The following is a 20074-nucleotide window of genomic DNA, read 5'->3' as shown; positions in this document are numbered from 1 at the left end:
GTTTCTCCGCAGACCACGTGTTTCTGTTTATTGACTCTAGCTTTAAACGAGGGGCCGTTCTCTTTACAAAACCAGCCATTCCTTTAGAAAATCTTGTATTTAAGCGGGAAGTAGGGATTCGCCTCCATGCCTCAGAATAGCCTATGCAAGCGCCTCAACATTTCTGCACATTCAGAGTCGTTCTTGTGATAAACCAGAACTTAACCCCGTGTGACCCTTTTTGCCCGTTAATTTAGCAATTTCTCATAGAACATGGAACAGGAATATAGATGAGCCTAATCATAATGGTGAAATTAGAATGGCACTACAGATGTGCTCATTTCTGTTCTTAGCTCTTAAAAGTACGGTAGGTGCTTGAATGAAAATGAGACTTGCTATATTTCCAGTCTGCCTTTTAAAAATGTGTGTGTTACAATAATATGATTTTGCTTTTAGAATTTGGAGTCGAGTGTGTTTTCTGACATGTGAGCAAGGACCGGGGGTTACTTGGAGAGAAAACGTCCTCCAGGAACTGGACTGATTGACCACAGAAATGAGTCCTGCAGAAGCCCTGTAAGCACCTGTCTTCTGGAATATTTTTGTTGCTTTGGGTTTTTAGAAACCTATCAACTCTGATCACCCTGAAAGAAAACATTTAGTAAATTAGCAGCAAATAGCTTTACTATGAGTAGAAGTGATAGTCATCAAAAAGAATATTTGGAATGTTTAAAAATTCATACTATGTTTATTAATGAAAAGATAATACGCAGCAATAGATTGGTTCTTGCAGTAATTTGGATGTGTTGCTATAGTATGTAAATTTATGTTCTTGGGTATTGTCTTAAAATATTGGAGCTGTAAATATTTTTGAGCTTTCATGATAAGTCTTAGTAGCCAGGGGAAGTCTGTTGAAGCACATTTTTAGAGGACTAAACTGCTGTAGTGATTCGAAATACTTTTGAGTAAAATGATAATAAAAGGAACAATTATGTGGAAAAAGCTTTAGGAGTTTAATTGATTAATTCTGTGCGACCTTGAGCAAGTTAGCAATTTTCTAAACTGCCTCAGTTTCTTCATTTGTATAACTGGAAAAAAATGCCTTGGATTTTGATTTTTAAATGAAACAGTCATATGAAAATACTTAATAAGTTGCTGTGGAAACATAGGGAAGTAATGTGATCTGAAAGTATTTAGATATACCTTTTTATACATAGCAGAACTGTGTGCCTATCATTTTTAAAGTTTTTGAAGAGAAATTTTTTCTGGAAAAATCTCTTGCATATAGAGATTTGAATTTTGGAGATATATGTATATGTATATATATATTTTTAAGCCCATGGTGATAGTTTAGTGAAAAATAGCCCGAATTTTAAAACCATTTTACTCCTGTTTTTAACACTTAGTTGTGCAATAAGTCAGTTAATATCTCTGTCTAGCCTTCTTATTTTCCAGAAATAGCAATAGCTAACTCTACCTGTGTGAGTTGAGATGAGATCATAGATATTAAAAATATTTAAAAAAATGTCAAAACATACATTAAGCTTGAGTCTGTTAATAACTATTAAATTGCTACTTCCCATGAAAGTACCTTTGAATACTAACAGATTTGAATGGAATTGTAAATAATTTTGTTTTATTTCTCAGCCAAGTGTTTGTTAGGGAAACACTTAACACTGTACAGAGAGTAGAGTCAAAATAAGCAACTTCAGGGGCCTGAATGTAAGTTACTAATTTATTAACATGGAATATCCTTATAAAATAAAAGGAAGGGCTTTTAAAATTAACCAGTTAGCTCTAATTTTTCCTAGAGGAGTACAGAATAGATAGATAGCAAATTTAGATAAGGTGTCAAATCCTCTTGGGTTTTTGCTATGAGACAGAATAGGAAAACAATAAAGCTTTTTAGGTCCAGGGTATGAATGAGTGTAAAACTGGTTGTGACAAGGTTATAAATTTTTGAAGCAGTCATAGACCTTTTTAAAATTTATGTACATTGGTTCTGTATTGAATTAGTGTTAGGCAAACTATGTGAGGAGAAAGATCTTTTGAGTACTTCAAATTTTCAGACTTAGTTTAAAAATTAGAAAAGTGATTTTACTCCGTAACTGCTGTTACTTATTTTATAAGTTTAGGTTTCAATTTACCTGAACATTCTTTTAATGAATTATATTGAAACACTTCTTCTTTTTTAATATAGTGATGATGAAAATACATTTAAAATTTTGGTTGCAACTGATATTCATCTGGGATTTATGGAGAAAGATGCAGTCAGAGGAAATGATACATTTGTCACATTTGACGAAATTTTAAGACTTGCCCAGGAAAATGGAGTAAGTTTGGTTAAAGTTTTTGCAGTTTCTCTTTTGAACCCTTTGTTCCCTTTGAACAAAGCGGCAACATATCATTGGTGGTTCTCCTTGGGCTCAGATTGCTATGCGGATAAAGCCTATCCTTTTGGCTCTCTGGTTTGATGTCAGCGTCTTTTCCGGGTTGTAGTTCAGCCGCCACTTTGTCCTACCCTGCCCATCCTAACACTGATAATTACACTGACAAATTAACAGGAGAAAAGCAAATTTCATACATAAAACTATGAGGCTGCCTGGTAGTCAGGTAATTGAGGCTTACCTACGATTCTGAACAAAAGGATGGGCTCCAAAGGGGAGGAAGATACTTCACAGGAAGATGGGAAGAGCAAATGCTTGGTAAACGTTTGCCATGCCTTGCAGAGAAGTCTTTCTGACTGGTAATAGCTTTCTTGCTGGTATAGGCTCTCTGTTCAAACTTTTCGCAGTTAAGGGGGAGGTAGCAATGTTTTTCCTGACTCAGCTGGATCTTAATTGCCTTCAGCACTCCCCCTCACTACTGTAGCCCACAGTGGTCTGTATTGCTGGGTTCTGTTGTGTAGTTAAAAACTTCAGTAAATTTCTTCAGGTAGATTGCACCCTTCTTGAAAGCATCAGTGTGTCGGATTTAATTTTAGTATGGTTTTCTCCTCTCTGGTTGTTGCTAGAATCTTTTCCTCAGAATCTCATTTATCCTTCATAGTGCCACCATGCAGGCAAATCCCTCCCAGACTCACTGTCCTAGGAGGAATTTCCTTTCCTCAGTTAGAACTCATTGTAACGCTGTCTCTGCTCCTGGTTTGTTTACAGACCCATTCCAGTGCATGTTAGTCCGACTTATCTTAAATGCATAAGTTTGTTTCTTCCATTAGATTTTGGACATTTTTAGGATAGGAATGGTATTTTATTTATTATTGTATCCTCAGGGCCTATCTAGTACAGGGTATTGTATGTTGTCAGTATTTAATGAGGGCAGAGACATTATCTGTTTTGTAGATTGCTATTTCCTTAGCTGCCAGTGCCTCTAGAAACTCTAAATAATTGTTGAATAAATTGCATGAATAATTTGGATTGATTTGGCTATCTCTCTCATAGCCACTCTATTAAAGCATTGAGTTTATTCTTTGTTTGAGTAATGGGAAATATATGGTCCTTTGGGTTGCATCAGTGAGGGACTTGGTGTTGTCATTTGAAGATAGGTTTTTTGAAGGTGGCCTAGGAGCCTAAATTGTAGTCAAATTAATCACCAGACTGGAAGGTCCTTGGAAGGAATAAAATATAAAAATTTAAATTTCCATATATGATATGTTTTTCTACCTCTTTACTAGAAAAATTTTATCTATAAAACATACTAATTTTAACACTTTTCTGCTGATTAGGTGGACTTTATTTTGTTAGGTGGTGATCTATTTCATGAAAATAAGCCCTCAAGAAAAACATTACATACCTGCCTGGAGTTATTAAGAAAATACTGCATGGGCGATCGTCCTGTACAGTTTGAAATTATCAGCGATCAGTCAGTCAACTTTGGTTTTAGTAAGTAAGTATATTTATGTGCTTATGTGAAGTTTCCTTATGTAGGATATTTTCTGTATAAGACACATGAACAATGAGCATTTCTCTTTCATTATAACCTATTTTCGTAGTAAATGTAGTTCTTTCAATTTTGTGTACATCATTACCAGTATGTTAATTTATAATTCTCTAATTAATTGTGGGACTGAATATCTTCTTGAAATTTATTTTTACATTTTAGTATCAGTTTATATCCTTTGCCCATTTTAAAAATTGGGATTTTTTCCTATTGCTACTGACTTTGCAGGAGTTATTTATATATTCTACATACTAAGCTTATGTTAGGCATGTATTTTTTTTTCCCCTAATCAGTGGATTATCTTTGGACTTTTTTATGGTGCCTTTTGTTGACTCTGAAGTATTTAATTTGATTTTTTTTTTTAAGGTTTGTGCTTTGGGGACTTATTTTGATATCTACCAAGAACCCCATGTCATGAAGATCTCACGTTTTTTCTTAAACATTTGTATTAGTATACACTTTGGATTTAGTTGAAATGTTGTGTCAGTCTTCAACCTATTCCAGTTTCTTGGTCTCTCCATGTATTTTATGACCTGACACTTTTGAAGCATATTGGTCATGTATTTTAATAGAATGTCCCTCAATTTGGCTTTTTCTCATGATTAGAGTAGGATTATGTTTTTTTGGGAAGAATATTCCCCACAGACGTAAACTGCTTCTTGGGAGTACATGTTCTCAACATGGTTTATCACTGGTGAGGTTAACGTTGGTCACTTGGTTAAGGTGGTGTCTGCAGGTTCCTTGGCTGTCAGGTACACGATTTTTTAGAATGGAGTTGCTAAGTCTAGCCCTCAAAAGAGAGGGAATTAAGTTCTACTTTCAGGAGAGAGGAAGGAGTATCAAAGAATTTATGGCCATGGTTAAAAACACCACTGGAACTACTGAAAATTTGGGGATGGATATTTTAAGTCTATGCAACTATTCCGTTTCTCCTCAAAGTTTGTCCACTAATTTTAGCGTTCTTTAGTGGCTCTTGCCTTTAGAACAACTGTGGTGTTCTAATAGTGATTTTCTATTTTCCACATTCTTTCTACATTTATTGACTGGCATTCTTTAGTAAGGAATATCTGTGCCTTGTGTCATTTATTTCAGTTGTCTGTGTCATTAGGAACTAATTCAGTTGTTTATCAGTGTGAACTCACTTTTTTCTTTGGGTTAGGATTTAATACTGTTGTGATCTGTTTTGTAGTTTATATAAATTTTACCAGCGTTAGCCTTTGGGTGTTCTTTTAGATTGCCTTCTTTATCCTTTAGACATACTGAATTCCCAAAGTAGTCTCAATATATGTAGGAATTTAGTGTTTGATGAAGGCAGCATCTCATATCTCCATGAAAAATATAGATTATTTAATAAAAGTACTAGAAGAAACTTTTACATGTTTTTTTAAATCTAGATGTGAAGAAGGCTTTTCTAAGTATGGTAAAAACCTAGGAGCCTTAAAAGAAAAGATTGGTACTTTCTATTTGTAAAAGTAAATTTCTGTGCGTCAAAAACTACCTGAAGCAAAGCCAAAATTGAGAGTTCAACCAGGTAAAATATTTGCGACCAGTTCCAAACTAAGATGTAATGTCCACAACAGATAAATAGTTCTTTCAAGTCAATTAAAAAAATCTATGAGTTAGTTAAAAAATAGGTAGAGAATATGGACAGAGCTCACAGAAAAGGAAATAAATAAAGTTGTGTTTAAACATATTAAAAGAATATAAAAACCATAAAATAAAGCTCATGTGTAAGAAAGGTACAAAATGAAGTATACTGAAATATTTTTCTCCCTATTATATTAGCATAGATCAGTTATTTGCAATCCTGGTACACATTATGGTTACTTAGGAATCTTAAAAAATATTTATGCCCAGTCTTTAGGCTGATTAATCTCTTTGAGCATTTTGTGGGCATTGGTATTTCTTGAAAGAGTCCTAGATAACTCTAACATGCAGCTAAAATTTAGAATCACTGGCATAGCTTTAAAGGCTTGATATTAAAGGATTATGTTGGTGGAGTAAGGCAAAACTGTCTCTCATGTATTGCCATTGTGTTATGTGTAGATTTGTTCAATTGCTATGGAGGGAAATTGGCAGTAGCCATCAAATTTATACATGCACACAAATTCTTTGACCCAGCAATTCCCTTCTAGATATTTTCCTGTCCTCTTAACAAGGGCAACATTGTAGGAGGTTACTGATTTGAACATTATTTGTAAAACAAAAGACTGGAAATAGTCTAAATATCCATTTGTAGGTGACTAGTTAAACAAATTATAATAATCAACACCGTGGAGTACTGTCCAACCAGAAAAGCACAAGAAGCTCCTCATGTACTGACAGAATGATTTCTAAAATACGTTAAATAATAAAAGCAGTGTAGTAATCTATATTGTGCTATTATTTGTGTAAGAAGGAAGGTGTATTTATTTGCTTTTACAGGTATAAGATAATTTTGCAAAGATTCACTAGAAATTGTTACCATCGTTTGCCTCAGAGCAGAGGAGCTAGACTGGGAACAGGGGTGGGTGGGAGACTCGCACGGCTGTGAGTGATAGAGCTGGAATTTTCAGTTTATATCTTTTGGATTAAAAGGATATACTTCTTGCCCCCTCCCCTTTCTACAAGTAAAAACATTGTACAACTTTAAAATTTTGGAAACCTATCGGTGCCCTATTAATTAGATATGCCACTCTTATACAGTTCACAAGCATCATTTATTGTAGGGTTTTCTTTAATGAAGTGTAGTACTTTCACATATTTTCAAACTTGAAATGAATTGTTGCCTATGATATTAATTTTTTAAGTTCTAAACTGGTAATTTTTCCACTTAGATCATCCAGTTTGTCTATAACTGAATTATTTTTTGTAGGAGGATACTGGGGGAAATAGCTTTTGTCTCTTACAGAACCTTTAATTACCTTCTTTTAAAAAATTTTATTTTTTAAGGTTTCCATGGGTGAACTACCAAGATGACAATCTCAACGTTTCAATCCCCGTGTTTAGTATTCATGGCAATCATGATGATCCTACAGGGGTAATTATTGGGTTCTTACAGTGTGTTGAAATTTTAGAAATGACTTAGTTTGTCTGTGGAAAATAGTTTTTAAAAGAGTTAAAAAGTCATACTGATTTTTTATCATTCATATATGCTTTATACTACTTTTGAGGTAATTTTTAAACATCTGGAGTAATAATTGGTGTGTGCAGTATGCTTTTACTTTATTAGTGCTGAGATTAACAGTAAGTAACCAGGAGTAGGAAGAAGCCAACACCTATCTTTTGTATAATGCTTTACAGTTTACCAAATGCTCTTGTATCTATTATCTCATAGAATCTCACTTGTTTGAAATGAGTATTTCATCAACAGTTTTAAATGTAAATTAGGGCACCTTATTATCTGTTTATAAGGAGGCAATAATAGAGGTCCTGAACTGAAAATATCTTTTCATGTTATTGGTAATGAATACTGTAAATGACTAGTTATCTAGTTCCTCCCATCCCACCCCACCCCCCACATCTTAAGAGGCCTGCTCAGTGTTACAAAGCACTTATTTCATGGCTAGTTCTTAATTTTCAGTGGCTAAGACATCATAAGTTTTGATGAAATGTTCACTTTGTATTTAGCATGTGATTCCAATTGCAGGTAATTTCTGATAGAAAAAATGTAGAAAAACTTTTAATATTGTGATTTTTGTTTTGAGAAGACACTATGTTAATCTGTTTTTGTTAGTAGTATATAGAATCTGGCTAGTGTATAGAATATACTTTAGTAGGAAATAATATGGTATAGATTACTTATTTTTAAATGTGCATTTATATTCTTTATTAATTTTTTTAATTTAAATTATTTTATTGTTGTTCAATTACAGTTGTCTGTATTTTCTCCCCACCTCTCCCCCCCTCTAAATGCATTTATGTTCTTTGAAAATACTCTGCACAGGCAGATACACTCTGTGCCCTGGATATTTTAAGTTGTGCTGGATATGTAAATCACTTTGGGCGTTCAATGTCTGTGGAGAAAATAGACATTAGTCCAGTTTTGCTTCAAAAAGGAAGCACAAAAATTGCTCTATATGGCTTAGGTAAGATGGTTTTATTATTTATGTCAGTAAATATTTAATTGTTTAAGTGACTGTTTGTAATCACGTTCTGGAGTTGCTGTTTGGAAAAACATGAGGCAAATCTGTATTCTTTATGAGTTACTATAAAAAGGGTAGGTTTTGGTAGAAATTTTTTAGTATTTAATAAGAACCAATAGACCTAATACTTGTTTTTAATTGCAGTTTTGGTGAAAAAGTATTTTGCTAAGTATTTATTGTTCATTTTTTAAAATATATTTTATTGATTATGCCATTACAGTTGTTCTATTCCCCCCTTCATTCCCCTCCACCCTGTACACCCCTCCCCCACCATTCCCCCCCTTTAGTTTATGACCACGTGTCTCAAGTTCTTTAGATTTTATATTTCCCATACTATTCTTGCCCTCCCCCCATCTATTTTCTACCTACTGTCTATGCTACTTAATTTCTGTACCTTCTCCCCCCTTCTCCTCCACCCACTCCCCTGTTGCTAACCCTCCATGTAATCTTCATTTCTATGGTTCTGCTCCTGATCTAGTTGTCCTCTTAGTTTGCTTTTGTTTTAGGTGTGGTTCTTAATAACTGTGAGTTTGCTGTCCTTTCACTGTTCATATTTTTAATCTTTGTTTTCTTAGATAAGTCCCTTTAACATTTCATATAATAATGGCTTGGTGATGATGAACTCCTTGAACTTGATCTTATCTGAGAAGCACTTTATCTGTCCTTCCATTCTAAATGAAAGCTTTGCTGGATAGAGCAATCTTGGTTGTAGGTCTTTGGATTTCATGACTTGGAATACTTCTTTCCAGCCCCTTCTTGCCTGTAAGATCTCTTTTGAGAAATCTGCTGACAGTTTGATGGGAACTCCTTTGTAGGTGACTGTCTCCTTATCTCTTGCTGCTTGTAGGATTCTCTCCTTCATTTTAATCTTGGCTAATGTAATTTTTTTCTTTTTTTAGACTTAGATAATCCTGAATATTACAATTAGGAAGCAATTAAAAAAACTGCATTTTGATATCTTAGAAAATTTTGAAAGGTCTAAAACTTCTCTGTCCACTGTAACAATCAGCTTTATGTCAATGCTGAATACTTGAAATGTGCCTCATCTGTATTGAGATATGCTAGAAGTGTAAAAATACACGTCGGATTTCCAAGATTTAGGAAAAATGTAAAATACCTCATTAATAGACTAGGTTGAATGAAATGTTAAAATTAATCTTACCTGTTTTTTTACTTGTTTTATTTAATGTGGCCAGTAGAAAATTTTAAATGATATATTTGGCCTATGTTAGTGACTCATGCTACAATTTTTATTAGACAGTGCTAGTCTAGAGCTGTTGATAAATTTGCCTTATCAACTTCACTATCTTCAGTTTATTTAGTGTCCAGTAGGTAAAAAAGTCTATTTGCTAGGTTTTATTCCATGTGAGTGAAAGATCAAAGATATTTTCTAGTAATTTAAAAATATTTTACTTATTTATGTTTAGAGAGAGGAGAAGGGAGGGAAAAAGAAAGGGAAAGAAATATCCATTGGTTGCCTCTCACATACCCCCTATTGGGGACCTGGCCTGCAACCCAGGCATGTGCCCTGACTGGGAACACAATCAGCGAATCAGCGACCTTTCAGTTTGCAGGCTGGTACTCAATCCACTGAGCCATACCAGCCAAGGCAGATCAAAGACGTTTTTAGAAAAATGTCTGTTTTTCTTTAAAAAGTCTGTCTTTTTATCTTTCTTGAATTAAGTTCAGCTTGATATTTTATTTGTTTTATGGGTGCAGTAGCTTTATTGTATTTATTGTGTATGGAGTATTATAAAAATTATATTCCATATTAAATCAACCTTGAAGTACCCTGGGAAAAATTGGGGAAAAACTTTACATTCTAGCCTCAAAATAGGTTTCATTATTTTTTGAGTGATTTTGGTGTAACAAAAGTCATAGAAGATCTTACTTACTTCCCTTGTTTTTTAATATATTTTTAAAGTAATAAATTATGATGGTTCATTTAAATACTTTTTCTAGGGAGCTTATAGTCTTTGTTTACTTCATTATTTCTCTGACGAGTAGAAATGCGTCATGATTATGTATATTTTAGAGATACGGAAAATGAGGTTGAGGTATATGTCTGATTTTACAAGTGATAGAGCAGAAAGTGAAATACGTTTTAACAAACCCTACCAACTGGTATTTTAACCACTGCAGCATTAGAGTTACTAACTGCAGAGAATGGTTGATCCTGTTGCTTTCAGACTAGAGACATCCCATTGTGCTTCAGTCATCCACTTGGCTCTCAAACTCTTATCCTATTCTGTTTTTCGTAAGTGGATACTGTCCACCCTCCACCTGCTACTCTCACCCCAGCTGTTCTCTGTACACTCGAGAACTGTATTTATAATTAGCAGATTCCTTCCTCTCATCAGCCTGTTCTCTGAATGTTGCCTCTACTCCCTGACTAGACCTGAGGTCACTCACTGTATGTCCCACTCAGTTCTCTCACAGCCTTTTCTGGGCCTCAGGGCAAGGGGGTGGGCAAGGATAATCTCTGTTCTCCTTGTTCCCTGCTGCCTTCCTTTCCTTCCCGCAAACTGCTGCTCTCAGAGCTAATTGCCAACTGGCTCACCTGCCTTCTCCCTTCCCTCAAATTTTTTCCCAGCCTACAAATGTCATTGTTCTCTGTGCTTCAAGATCAACCTTCAAATGCCCTCAACTCAACTTTCCCTGCCTAGTTATGTTGTGCAGTCCGCTGTCTATTCCATTGGTGACACACTAGGAATTCTTTTTAGAAGCTAGGCCTCTTCTAGTTCTTACACTTCTGCATTGTTGGCTTTTCTTGAAGGCCTTCCCTGATCTCTACATAAAGTAGCAACCTTGTCCCTTCACTGACATTCCCCATCTTGGCATCCTTTTTCTCCTTTTGTAAAACTTAAAATTGTAATTTGTATGTTTGTTTACTTGTTTTTGTTGGCTTCCTTGGCTAGACTAAGCATACCCTTTTGGTTAGAGGAAGAATTGTTTAAAATTTATTAAATTATTAAGAAGCGCAATATTTTTGTTAAAAAATGCAGTATATATGGCTATTATGTGTAAATGCATTTATTTTTTTATCTCATCCCTTTTAATGTCTTCCTGTGTATTTTATAATGTATGTTAAATCAAAAGTACCATGTACTTATAATAAAGGAATAGTGAAAAACAGTATTTTAATAGAAATTTTAATAGCAATTTAAGTATAGAAAACTCAAATTTTTATTCCACATTTTTAGATTTTGAAGGTACTTATACTTGACAGGAAAGCATTCTTTGAATGCATTTAACTGCTCAGTACTTGTCATACAAGAACCTGGAACATACTCATTTGCAGATAATGAGTCAAGATTTCAAATATATTTCTAATAGGAAAGTGAAATACTTTGAGATGAGAAGCACATAATTTAGATGTAAAACATACTCATTTTTTAAAACCAAGTAAGAAACCGGTTTTAAAGTATGTAATGTCCATTTCAGGATCCATTCCAGATGAAAGGCTGTATCGAATGTTCCTCAATAAAAAAGTAACAATGTTGAGACCAAAAGAAGATGAGAATGCTTGGTTTAATTTATTTGTGATTCATCAGAACAGGTAAAAGTTTTCTCTGGAAATTGTTGTGTCAAGTATTGAGGTTCCCCAAATATCTGTTTCCTAGGCTTACCTATTTCAGTCAAATGGTCCTCATTCTTTGAAAGTTGTCAGTGCAGGGTCAGGCAAAACTTAGACATGCTTTGCGTGACTGTGTTTCAAAAGTTTTCAACATATATTCATAAGGTATAAGAATGACCATAAGATGAATATGCATAAATCCAGCAAAGCAGAGTGCTACCAGTACATTATCCAGTGCCCTTCCCTGGCCCCATTTCCTTCTGTGTACCCCAGAGAAGCACAGTCTCCAATTTTATTTACTAAGCCCATTGGTTTTCATTATTGTTTAATCACCTATATATCCATAATGAGTAAATTTAGTTTTGGTATAACTGGAACCATGCTGTAAATTTTGCAGCTAGCTTACTGTTTTCAACATTACAAAGTATATCCATTTGATGCTTAAAATTAAGTGTAATTAATTTTTACTGATGTATACAGTTTACTTTCCTCCTGTTTTTAAAACCATTTTGTTATGAACATTCTTATATACATCTGGTACATATGCGCAGGTACTTTTCCAGAATATTACATATAGCTAGATCAGCTTTTTTTGTTAGTTTTAAGAAGTTTAATTTTATTGATAGGGTACAGGATTGATTGAAGGGAATAGAGACTTGAATAAGCAAGATTTATTACGTGATCATTATAATAAAATTGTAAGCCCCGACCTGTGTGGCTCAGTTGGTTGAGTGTCGTCCCACAAGGCCAAAGGTGGCCTGCTTGATACTGGATTTGGTCCCCACTTGGGGCACTTAGGAGAGGCAACCAACCAATCTATGTATCTTTCTCGTGTCACTATTTCTCTCCCACTTTCCCTTCTCTCTCTAAAAAGGAATAAATAGAATCTTTTTAAAAAGATGTTTTTTAAGATGTCAGTGAGAATGAAATGTAAGGGACAAAGCTGAGAAGTTATTAAGGAAAAATCCAAAGTGATTTGGGTTTGATTTTTAGACCCTAGGGGTGTGTGTGTGTGTGTGTGTGTGTGTGTGTATGTGTGTGTATTTTTTTAAATGTGGTTTCTTTTTAAAAATATTTTTATTTATTTATTTTTAGAGAGAAGGGAAGGAAAAGAGACAGAGGGAGAGAAACATCAATGTGTGGTTGCCTCTTGCATGCCCCCTACTAGGGACCTGGCCTGCAGTGCAGGCATGTGCCCTGACTAGGAATCGAACCAGTGACTACTTGATTCACAGGCCCGTGCTCAATTCACTGAACTACACCAGCCAGGGCGATGTATATTTTTTATATAAAAATATTCCTAGGTACATGATTCTCCTCTGACTTCACTTCCTCCTCTTTGCTGCATTCATTCTGCACAGCTACACTGATCTTGCTATTCTTGAAGTCACTGAACACATTCCCACCTCTGTGTCTTTGCCATCTGCTTATCCCTCTGCCTAGGTCTTTCTTCCCTTGCATGCTAGTCCCTCACCTCACTTCTGTGCTCATTTGTCACCTGTCACAGATGCCTTTCCTGACCACACTATGTATAGTGACATCTTCCTTCCATGTCATTTTTCTTTATAGTATCTATCAATATCTGGCACATATATATATATATATATATATCTACCATATGCATATGTACATACATATACATCTTGTATTATTTCTTGTTTTCCCCACTGGAACAAAGACTTTGTTGACTGCTGTGTCCTAAGTGTCTAAATATTTGTCGAATGAGTATCGGTTTGCATTAAATGAATACTAGGTCAAAGTATTTGAACACTTATACTTAAATTCTCAGTATGTAAGTTGGTGTAAAGAAAAACCTTTCATTGTCCTTACTCACCTTGGGTTTTCACCTATCTTTTAATAATAACTAATTTAGGTATAAAACCAGAGTTTGTAAATCACTTACATGATATTTAATATGGAAAACTCATTTCTTATATAAGATTAACGTTCTTATTTTCATTTTTGTACACAGTAATAAAACAGGTGATGTTAAAAAATGACTAGGCATATTTAGAGGTTTGTTTTTATTCTGCAGTGTTTAGGATTAGCTCTCTTCTGTTTTCTGTAGTCTTTCTTGTTTTTCCTGTATGACTAGACCTGTTTATAGGTTTTGCTATTAATAGAGTTCATGCTTTTCTGACTTGCCCAAAGCAGACTATTCCTCTGAAAAGCCTTTTGTGATCTGCATCTAAATGTAGGATTGACTGCTTCCTCTTTTGGGTCTCCTACTTGCCTGTCCTGCATATTTTTAAGCCCCTTGGAGAATTAGGTAATATCTTTGTATTCTGAATCTTTTGCCCAGTTTGGCACACAGAAGAATGTAGTAAATCTTTAATAGAAGGATATAATAAATCTTTAATGGAAGGAGAAAAAAAGATGTGTATAGAGTACTTAATATGATATTTTTTCTATGTTTCTAAACATTTATGTTATTTAATTTTTTAATATCTTGGTATAGGAGTAAACACGGGAATACTAACTTCATTCCAGAACAATTTTTGGATGACTTTATTGATCTCGTAATCTGGGGCCATGAACACGAGTGTAAAATAGCTCCAACCAAAAATGAGCAGCAACTGTTTTACGTGTCACAGCCCGGAAGTTCAGTGGTTACTTCACTTTCCCCCGGAGAAGCTGTAAAGAAGTGAGTAACTGTTAGATTTTTAAAATCAATTACAAAAGCACCTATATTATTGTAATCACCTCATAGTTTCAAACTACTGGTGGTGTTATTTATGTGATAGATTTATTTATTTATGAGGATTGATCATTTGATGTAGTCTTGCTGTTTCCCTAGATTTGAAGCCATTTTCAACACAGCATCATCCCGATGGTGTTAATAATTTTGCTGCTTATGAGGCAAATTCAAAACTAAAATTTTTATTAAATTTTGAGTTAGAGTGCTACAGATGATTACTAATTTTACAATGTCCAATAATGAACAGATTTACCTAAAACTGTTTATGAGGTTTTTCTGGTAATAAATGCAGTATTATAGCGTATCTCATTTCTTTTGGGGAGGATTTATGTAATAATGTAGTTAATGGTGACTAATCAGTGGTTTTACCCTTTAGTCCACTCAAGTCCTGATTATTAAGATGGTAATAATAGATTTAAAGAATATGGTAGTAGGATATAAGTTTGCTCTTTTTTTTCTTCATAGTTTTCGTCTAATTTATGTATGCATCTGCACATATACACACATAATACATATATGTGTAGAACTATACATCATATATGCTTCTCATGGTGTTAATAACATTGTACTATATATAACTGTTACGTTTGTCTTCTACTAAACTGTATATTTGTTCAGCCAAGAAAAATGATGATGATTGATTTTATTCTGAGGAAGAAGAATATTTAACATAGTCTCCCATGACATAACATTAAATTGCTAAAAATATTTTTAAGGGTATGAGTTTATAAAGAATTTTTTTGTAGAAACTTAGAAATGTGATAGTTTTTCTGTGCACAGTTTCCTGAGGAAATCTACAGTGTAACCAGGCTTTCATTTCCCTCCTCATTTCAGACATGTTGGTTTGCTACGTATTAAAGGAAGGAAGATGAATATGCAGAAAATTGCTCTTCACACAGTGCGGCAGTTTTTTATGGAGGATGTAATACTGGCTGATCATCCAGACATTTTTAACCCAGATAATCCTAAAGTAACCCAGGCCATACAGAGCTTCTGTTTGGAAAAGGTAATTCTTCTAGATAAAGGTCGATGAGATCTACTTTAGTTGAGAGATCATTTAAATTGAATTAAATACTGCAGAGGGAAGTCACTGTATTTGTTGCAGTGTCATGGAGCCTGTGAGGAACCTCTGTTGTTCAATAAATGAGTGTATCAAAAATCCTTTAAGTCTTCCAAATGGAAGATTGTTAATTATAGAAGAAGTTTTAGTTAAGCCCCTCTCCCAGTGCCTTTCCCTCTTCTCAGAAACATGCGTAATCTTTTCTCTCTTTTTATCCTGATTTTATTCATGAAAGCCAGCAGTGGCTTTGATGGGGTATTTTGACAGATGAAGAGAGCCTTAACCTCTCCAGCATCTCCGTGGGCATCCCTTTCACCCTCAAAGCTGCCCCAATTAAAGTCTTAAAACGTGTTTGCTATATACCCCGTAGCTTCAGCGTAGTCCCATACCTCCCCTTCCGTGCAGACTGCCAGCCCTAAACCTCTACAGAAATTCTAGAGCCACTACAGAAGTTGGGGGAATCCATTTAAGAGTATGTAAGTCGACAAGCTTCATAGCATTAATTGCTCACACTCGGTTCTTACTCTGTGCTAAGTCTTCAGGTTTGTATTTTACTCTCATAAGAACTCATATGAGGGTAATAAGAATGGTAATAATAATTATCACTGATATTGATTGCTTACTTATATATTATGGGTACCATGCAGAACATTTTGCATTTAATCCACTCAACGATGCTGTGCATAGGGAGATTCAACCGTCCACATTTTATAGAAGGAGGAACTGAACCTTCGATAAAGTGACTTGCCCACTGTAACAGCTTTAGCAGCAACATGTAACTCACACAAACTGAGAAGTTTAAGGGGATGCTGGATTTCAAGGTGATTTGATCCAGAAGCTCAAATTAAGATTGTCTTTCTCCAACTCTGTTTCTGTCTAGCTCCGTGCCACCCATTCTGATGGTTTCTGTCTTAAACTTTACTTTAAGGAAGGCATTTTCACATGCCGGCTCACAGACTTCCATTATCCTTTTGGCTAAAAGAATCATTTTTTTCCCAGTAGCTCTAGTAAAACCCTAGCATTGAGTTTCCATTGGACTGAAGCCATGTACTTGTCCCTGAACCCAGTCTCTGAAACCAGGAAGATGGAAAACGAATTCATTGGTCAGGCGTTGGCCAGGGAACCAGTAGTCGCTCTCAGCCTTGGCACAATTGACATGTTGGACTGGGTAATTCTTTGTTGCAGGAAGTTGTTCTGTGCATTGTAGGATTTTAACAGTATCCTCTGTGACCTCTACCCCACTGGATGCCAGTAGTGTCCCTCCCCCCAGTCATGACAATGTCTTTATTTTGAGATTGAAGAAATGCTTGAAAATGCTGAACGGGAACGTCTGGGAAATTCTCAACAGCCAGATAAGCCTCTTATACGACTGCGAGTAAGTTCTGTTTTGTTTTATTTTATTTTATTCTATTTTACTTTGTTTTGTTTTATAGTAACTACTATTTTAAATAAATTGAATTTTGTTGATTTTCAGAGGATAGTGTAAGGGGGGACCCTCCAAATAAACAGAATTATCTTCTGGAAGGTGAGGCCATAGTAGTACAGGCTTCCTGTACTACTAGGTTAATGCTCTAGGAACCCATCTGTATCGGTGTACCAGCTGGCATTGTTGTGAGAGGCTGCGTTCAGCTTCAGTGAGTTGTTTTGAAGACAGAACGCATTTGCCCATTTCATGATGGGTGAATTACAAGTGCACCTACCTGCACCTTGCTGAGGTGTTTTTGACCAAAAACACCATGATCCCCATGCCCCACCTGTCCTATTCAGCTGATACTGCCCCAAGTGCCTTCTTTCCACCCTCCCACCCCAATGAAAAAAGTCCTCAAAGGGAAACATTTTGCTGATGTGGAAGAGGTGAAACAAAGAATGGCAGAAGCACTCAAAGACATCAAAATTGATGAATTTAAAAACTGTTTTGAGCAGTGGAAAAAATGTCTTGATAGGTTTATTGCATCAAATAGTACTTTGAAGATGACTGAAGTTTATACGTAAGAATACACAAATTTTTATAAACATTGTAGGGTTCTTTTTTTGTGAGGTTTATTTCACTCTTTCTCATCTTTGCCTATGTGATTCTGCTGCGTGGAATGTGCTTTTCTTCTGTAATTTCTCCTTCAACCGCCACTTAAAGCTTCCCCTCTTCGAAGAAGCCTTTCTTGACCTGCCTTTAGAGTCGATGCTTTGTGTCCTCGGTTTGCTTGTGCATCCTTCGTACAGCACCCTTTCCTTCTGCTTGCAGTTAGTATGTACATGCTTGTCTTCTCAGTCAGCTTGTGAATTTCTTGACAACCAAGACTGTGTTTTATTCATGTATTCCTGGCTCTTAGCAGAGTGCCTAGCACATTGTGAACACTAAATAAAGTTTGCTTAGTGAACAAGCATTGTGAGTCTTAGGAGCAGAAAATTACATATAAAGCGGGGCTGGAGTACAATTGTTAAAATGTCTGAAGCATTTGGGGAGATCCAGTAGCTTGAACATTTCATATTTTCTGTTTATATCCTGGCAGCTGTGGAGTTGGTCTGGGTAATACAAACATAGTTGCTTTGGGAGAACCACATAGTTCTCTTTCAGGGCAGAGGGTTCCACGTTTCTCATCTGTCTTCCTGATACCATTAGGACCAACCAGGCTCAAATAGAAAATTGGCATTCCTTTTCCTAAACTCAATAAATAATTAATCATTCATGAAACAAATGAACAGATTTTTCCATGTAAGTAATATTCAAAGGGACATTGTATCAATTAGGGGCCTCTTATTAATTTGTTAGTTCAGTGAACCAATATTTACTGAATACCTTCTGTCCCACATGCTGGAGGACACAGCAGTGATAACAGGGACGAGGTGTTGAACTTGTGGAGCTTACGGGAGGTGGAGATGTGAGGCATAGTAAACAGCGAGTAAATGAACGAAAGTCAGCTCATGCTAGGTGTGATGAATCGTGGAAGAGGGCGGAGGTTAGGAAGGAGTCTGGACAGGCTTGTGATGCCGTGTAATGTGGGTTCCCGGAGCATGATGCTGAAGCAAGAACTAGTTCAGGAACGTGATTGTAGTTGACTCTTGACAACACGGATATGAACAGGACAGGTCCACTTATATGTGGGTTTTTCATTAAATACGGTACGTGTATTTTCCTTGTGATTTTCTTTTTTCTAGCTTATTTTATTGTAAGAATACCATATATTATACATGTAATGTACAAAATATGTGTTGATCAGCTGTTTATGTTATTGGTAAGGCTTCTGGTCAACAGTAGGCTATAATTTTTTTAAAGATTTTATTTCTTTTTAGAGAGGGAGAGAAACATCAATGTGTAAGAGAAACATTGATCAGTTAGTTGCCTCTCGCACATCCCCAACTGGGGACCTGGCCCAGAACCCCGGCTTACACCCCGACCAGAATCAAACTGGCGACCTTTCAGTGTGTGGGATGATGCCCAACCCACTGAGCCACACCAGTCCTGGCAGGCGGCTATAATTTTTGAGGGCATTAAGAGTTATCTGTTAGAAGAAGTGTAGTAGTATTCTTTTTAAAGGTCCCTGTCCCACTATAGACTTCTCTCTTTTTTTTTAAAACATTTTATTTATTTATCTTTAGAAGGGAAGGGAAGGAGAGAGGAAGAGAAATATCAATGTATGGTTGCCTCTCATGCATCCCTGCTGGGAACTGGCCTGCAACCCAGGCATGTTGCCCTGACTGGGAATTGAACCTCAGTCCTTTAGTTTACAGGCCCACGCTCAATCCGCTGAGCTACACCAGCCAGGGCTAAACTTCTTTAAAAAGAAATTGCCTTAAGAGTGATTGTTAGTTCTGAGTAGATTCTATATTTTGAAGGGTATATATTTCTCAAAGCTCACAGATTGATTCTTTTTTACATGGATTTTCCCAGCCTTTATTCTTGTTTAGAGTGAGAGGATACAGGTGAGAGGGTACACCTGTTAACTGATGCATCTAGGGCCAGCATTTTATTTTGGTGGGGAATTTTGTTTCTGTTTTAGAAGTTTAAAAATTTGTTTAAAAATTCTACCACTTGCTATATCTTGATTCCATCAAAGTGTTTTGAGTAAGCTTATAAATCTTTGAAGCTTTATTTTTTCAGTTGTATAAATGGTATAATACCATCAGTACCTGTAAAATGAATGGTAGAACATTAACTTATTAACTTAAAAAAAGTATTGAGCATAACCTAAATACTGAAATGGCAAACTGTCGTTGCCTTAGCCTTCATAGCTTATTCTGCGTTTCCAGGTGGACTACAGTGGAGGTTTCGAACCTTTCAGTGTTCTTCGCTTTAGCCAGAAGTTTGTGGATCGAATAGCTAATCCGAAAGACGTTATCCATTTTTTCAGGCGCAGAGAACAAAAGGAAAACATGGGTAAGCTAGTTATTTTTACAAATAAAAAAATGCTCTTACAGGGGTTATGACTTTAATAAAAGTGTACAATAATGAAAATGTTATTGTATGATTGTAGTATCTTAGTCAAACTGATAGAATAATTAAATTTCTAAGATTTAGATAGCAATCATTTTTAATACTTGTGTGGATATCAAAAAGAAATGGAGGCTTTCTGTGCATATGTACTTTTTTAAAATAGTGCTGCTGAGTACCAACACACACAGACTTTACAGATTAATTGCTCAAAATAAATATCTCTTATTTATTATGCATTATTCATGTTCAGAGAATGCATTCTCAAATTTTG

At 35.5% G+C, this 20074-nt stretch overlaps 1 protein-coding gene across 5 annotated transcripts in view; it reads left to right on the top strand.

The window, feature by feature from the left end:
* MRE11 (MRE11 homolog, double strand break repair nuclease) overlaps window positions 1-20074 on the top strand; it is a 68251-nt gene that overhangs the window by 382 nt on the left and 47795 nt on the right. For all 5 annotated transcript variants that reach the window (XM_037140993.2, XM_037140995.2, XM_053670382.1 and 2 more), the window contains exons 2-11: window positions 436-552; window positions 2177-2309; window positions 3701-3861; window positions 6847-6934; window positions 7841-7982; window positions 11484-11598; window positions 14075-14260; window positions 15149-15320; window positions 16669-16749; window positions 19620-19746. In XM_037140993.2, the coding sequence (XP_036996888.2) occupies window positions 533-552; window positions 2177-2309; window positions 3701-3861; window positions 6847-6934; window positions 7841-7982; window positions 11484-11598; window positions 14075-14260; window positions 15149-15320; window positions 16669-16749; window positions 19620-19746 (1225 nt within the window). In that variant the 5' untranslated portion in view covers window positions 436-532. The remainder of the gene's footprint in view (window positions 1-435; window positions 553-2176; window positions 2310-3700; window positions 3862-6846; window positions 6935-7840; window positions 7983-11483; window positions 11599-14074; window positions 14261-15148; window positions 15321-16668; window positions 16750-19619; window positions 19747-20074) is intronic.

The sequence above is a fragment of the Artibeus jamaicensis genome, unplaced genomic scaffold (assembly GCF_021234435.1).
Source record: "Artibeus jamaicensis isolate MK-2021 breed Jamaican fruit bat unplaced genomic scaffold, CSHL_Jam_final contig_585, whole genome shotgun sequence".
In the NCBI taxonomy this organism is placed as follows: Eukaryota; Metazoa; Chordata; class Mammalia; order Chiroptera; family Phyllostomidae; genus Artibeus; species Artibeus jamaicensis.
Note: the sequence above shows the minus strand (reverse complement) of the source record. Positions and strands in the feature narration are given on the sequence as shown.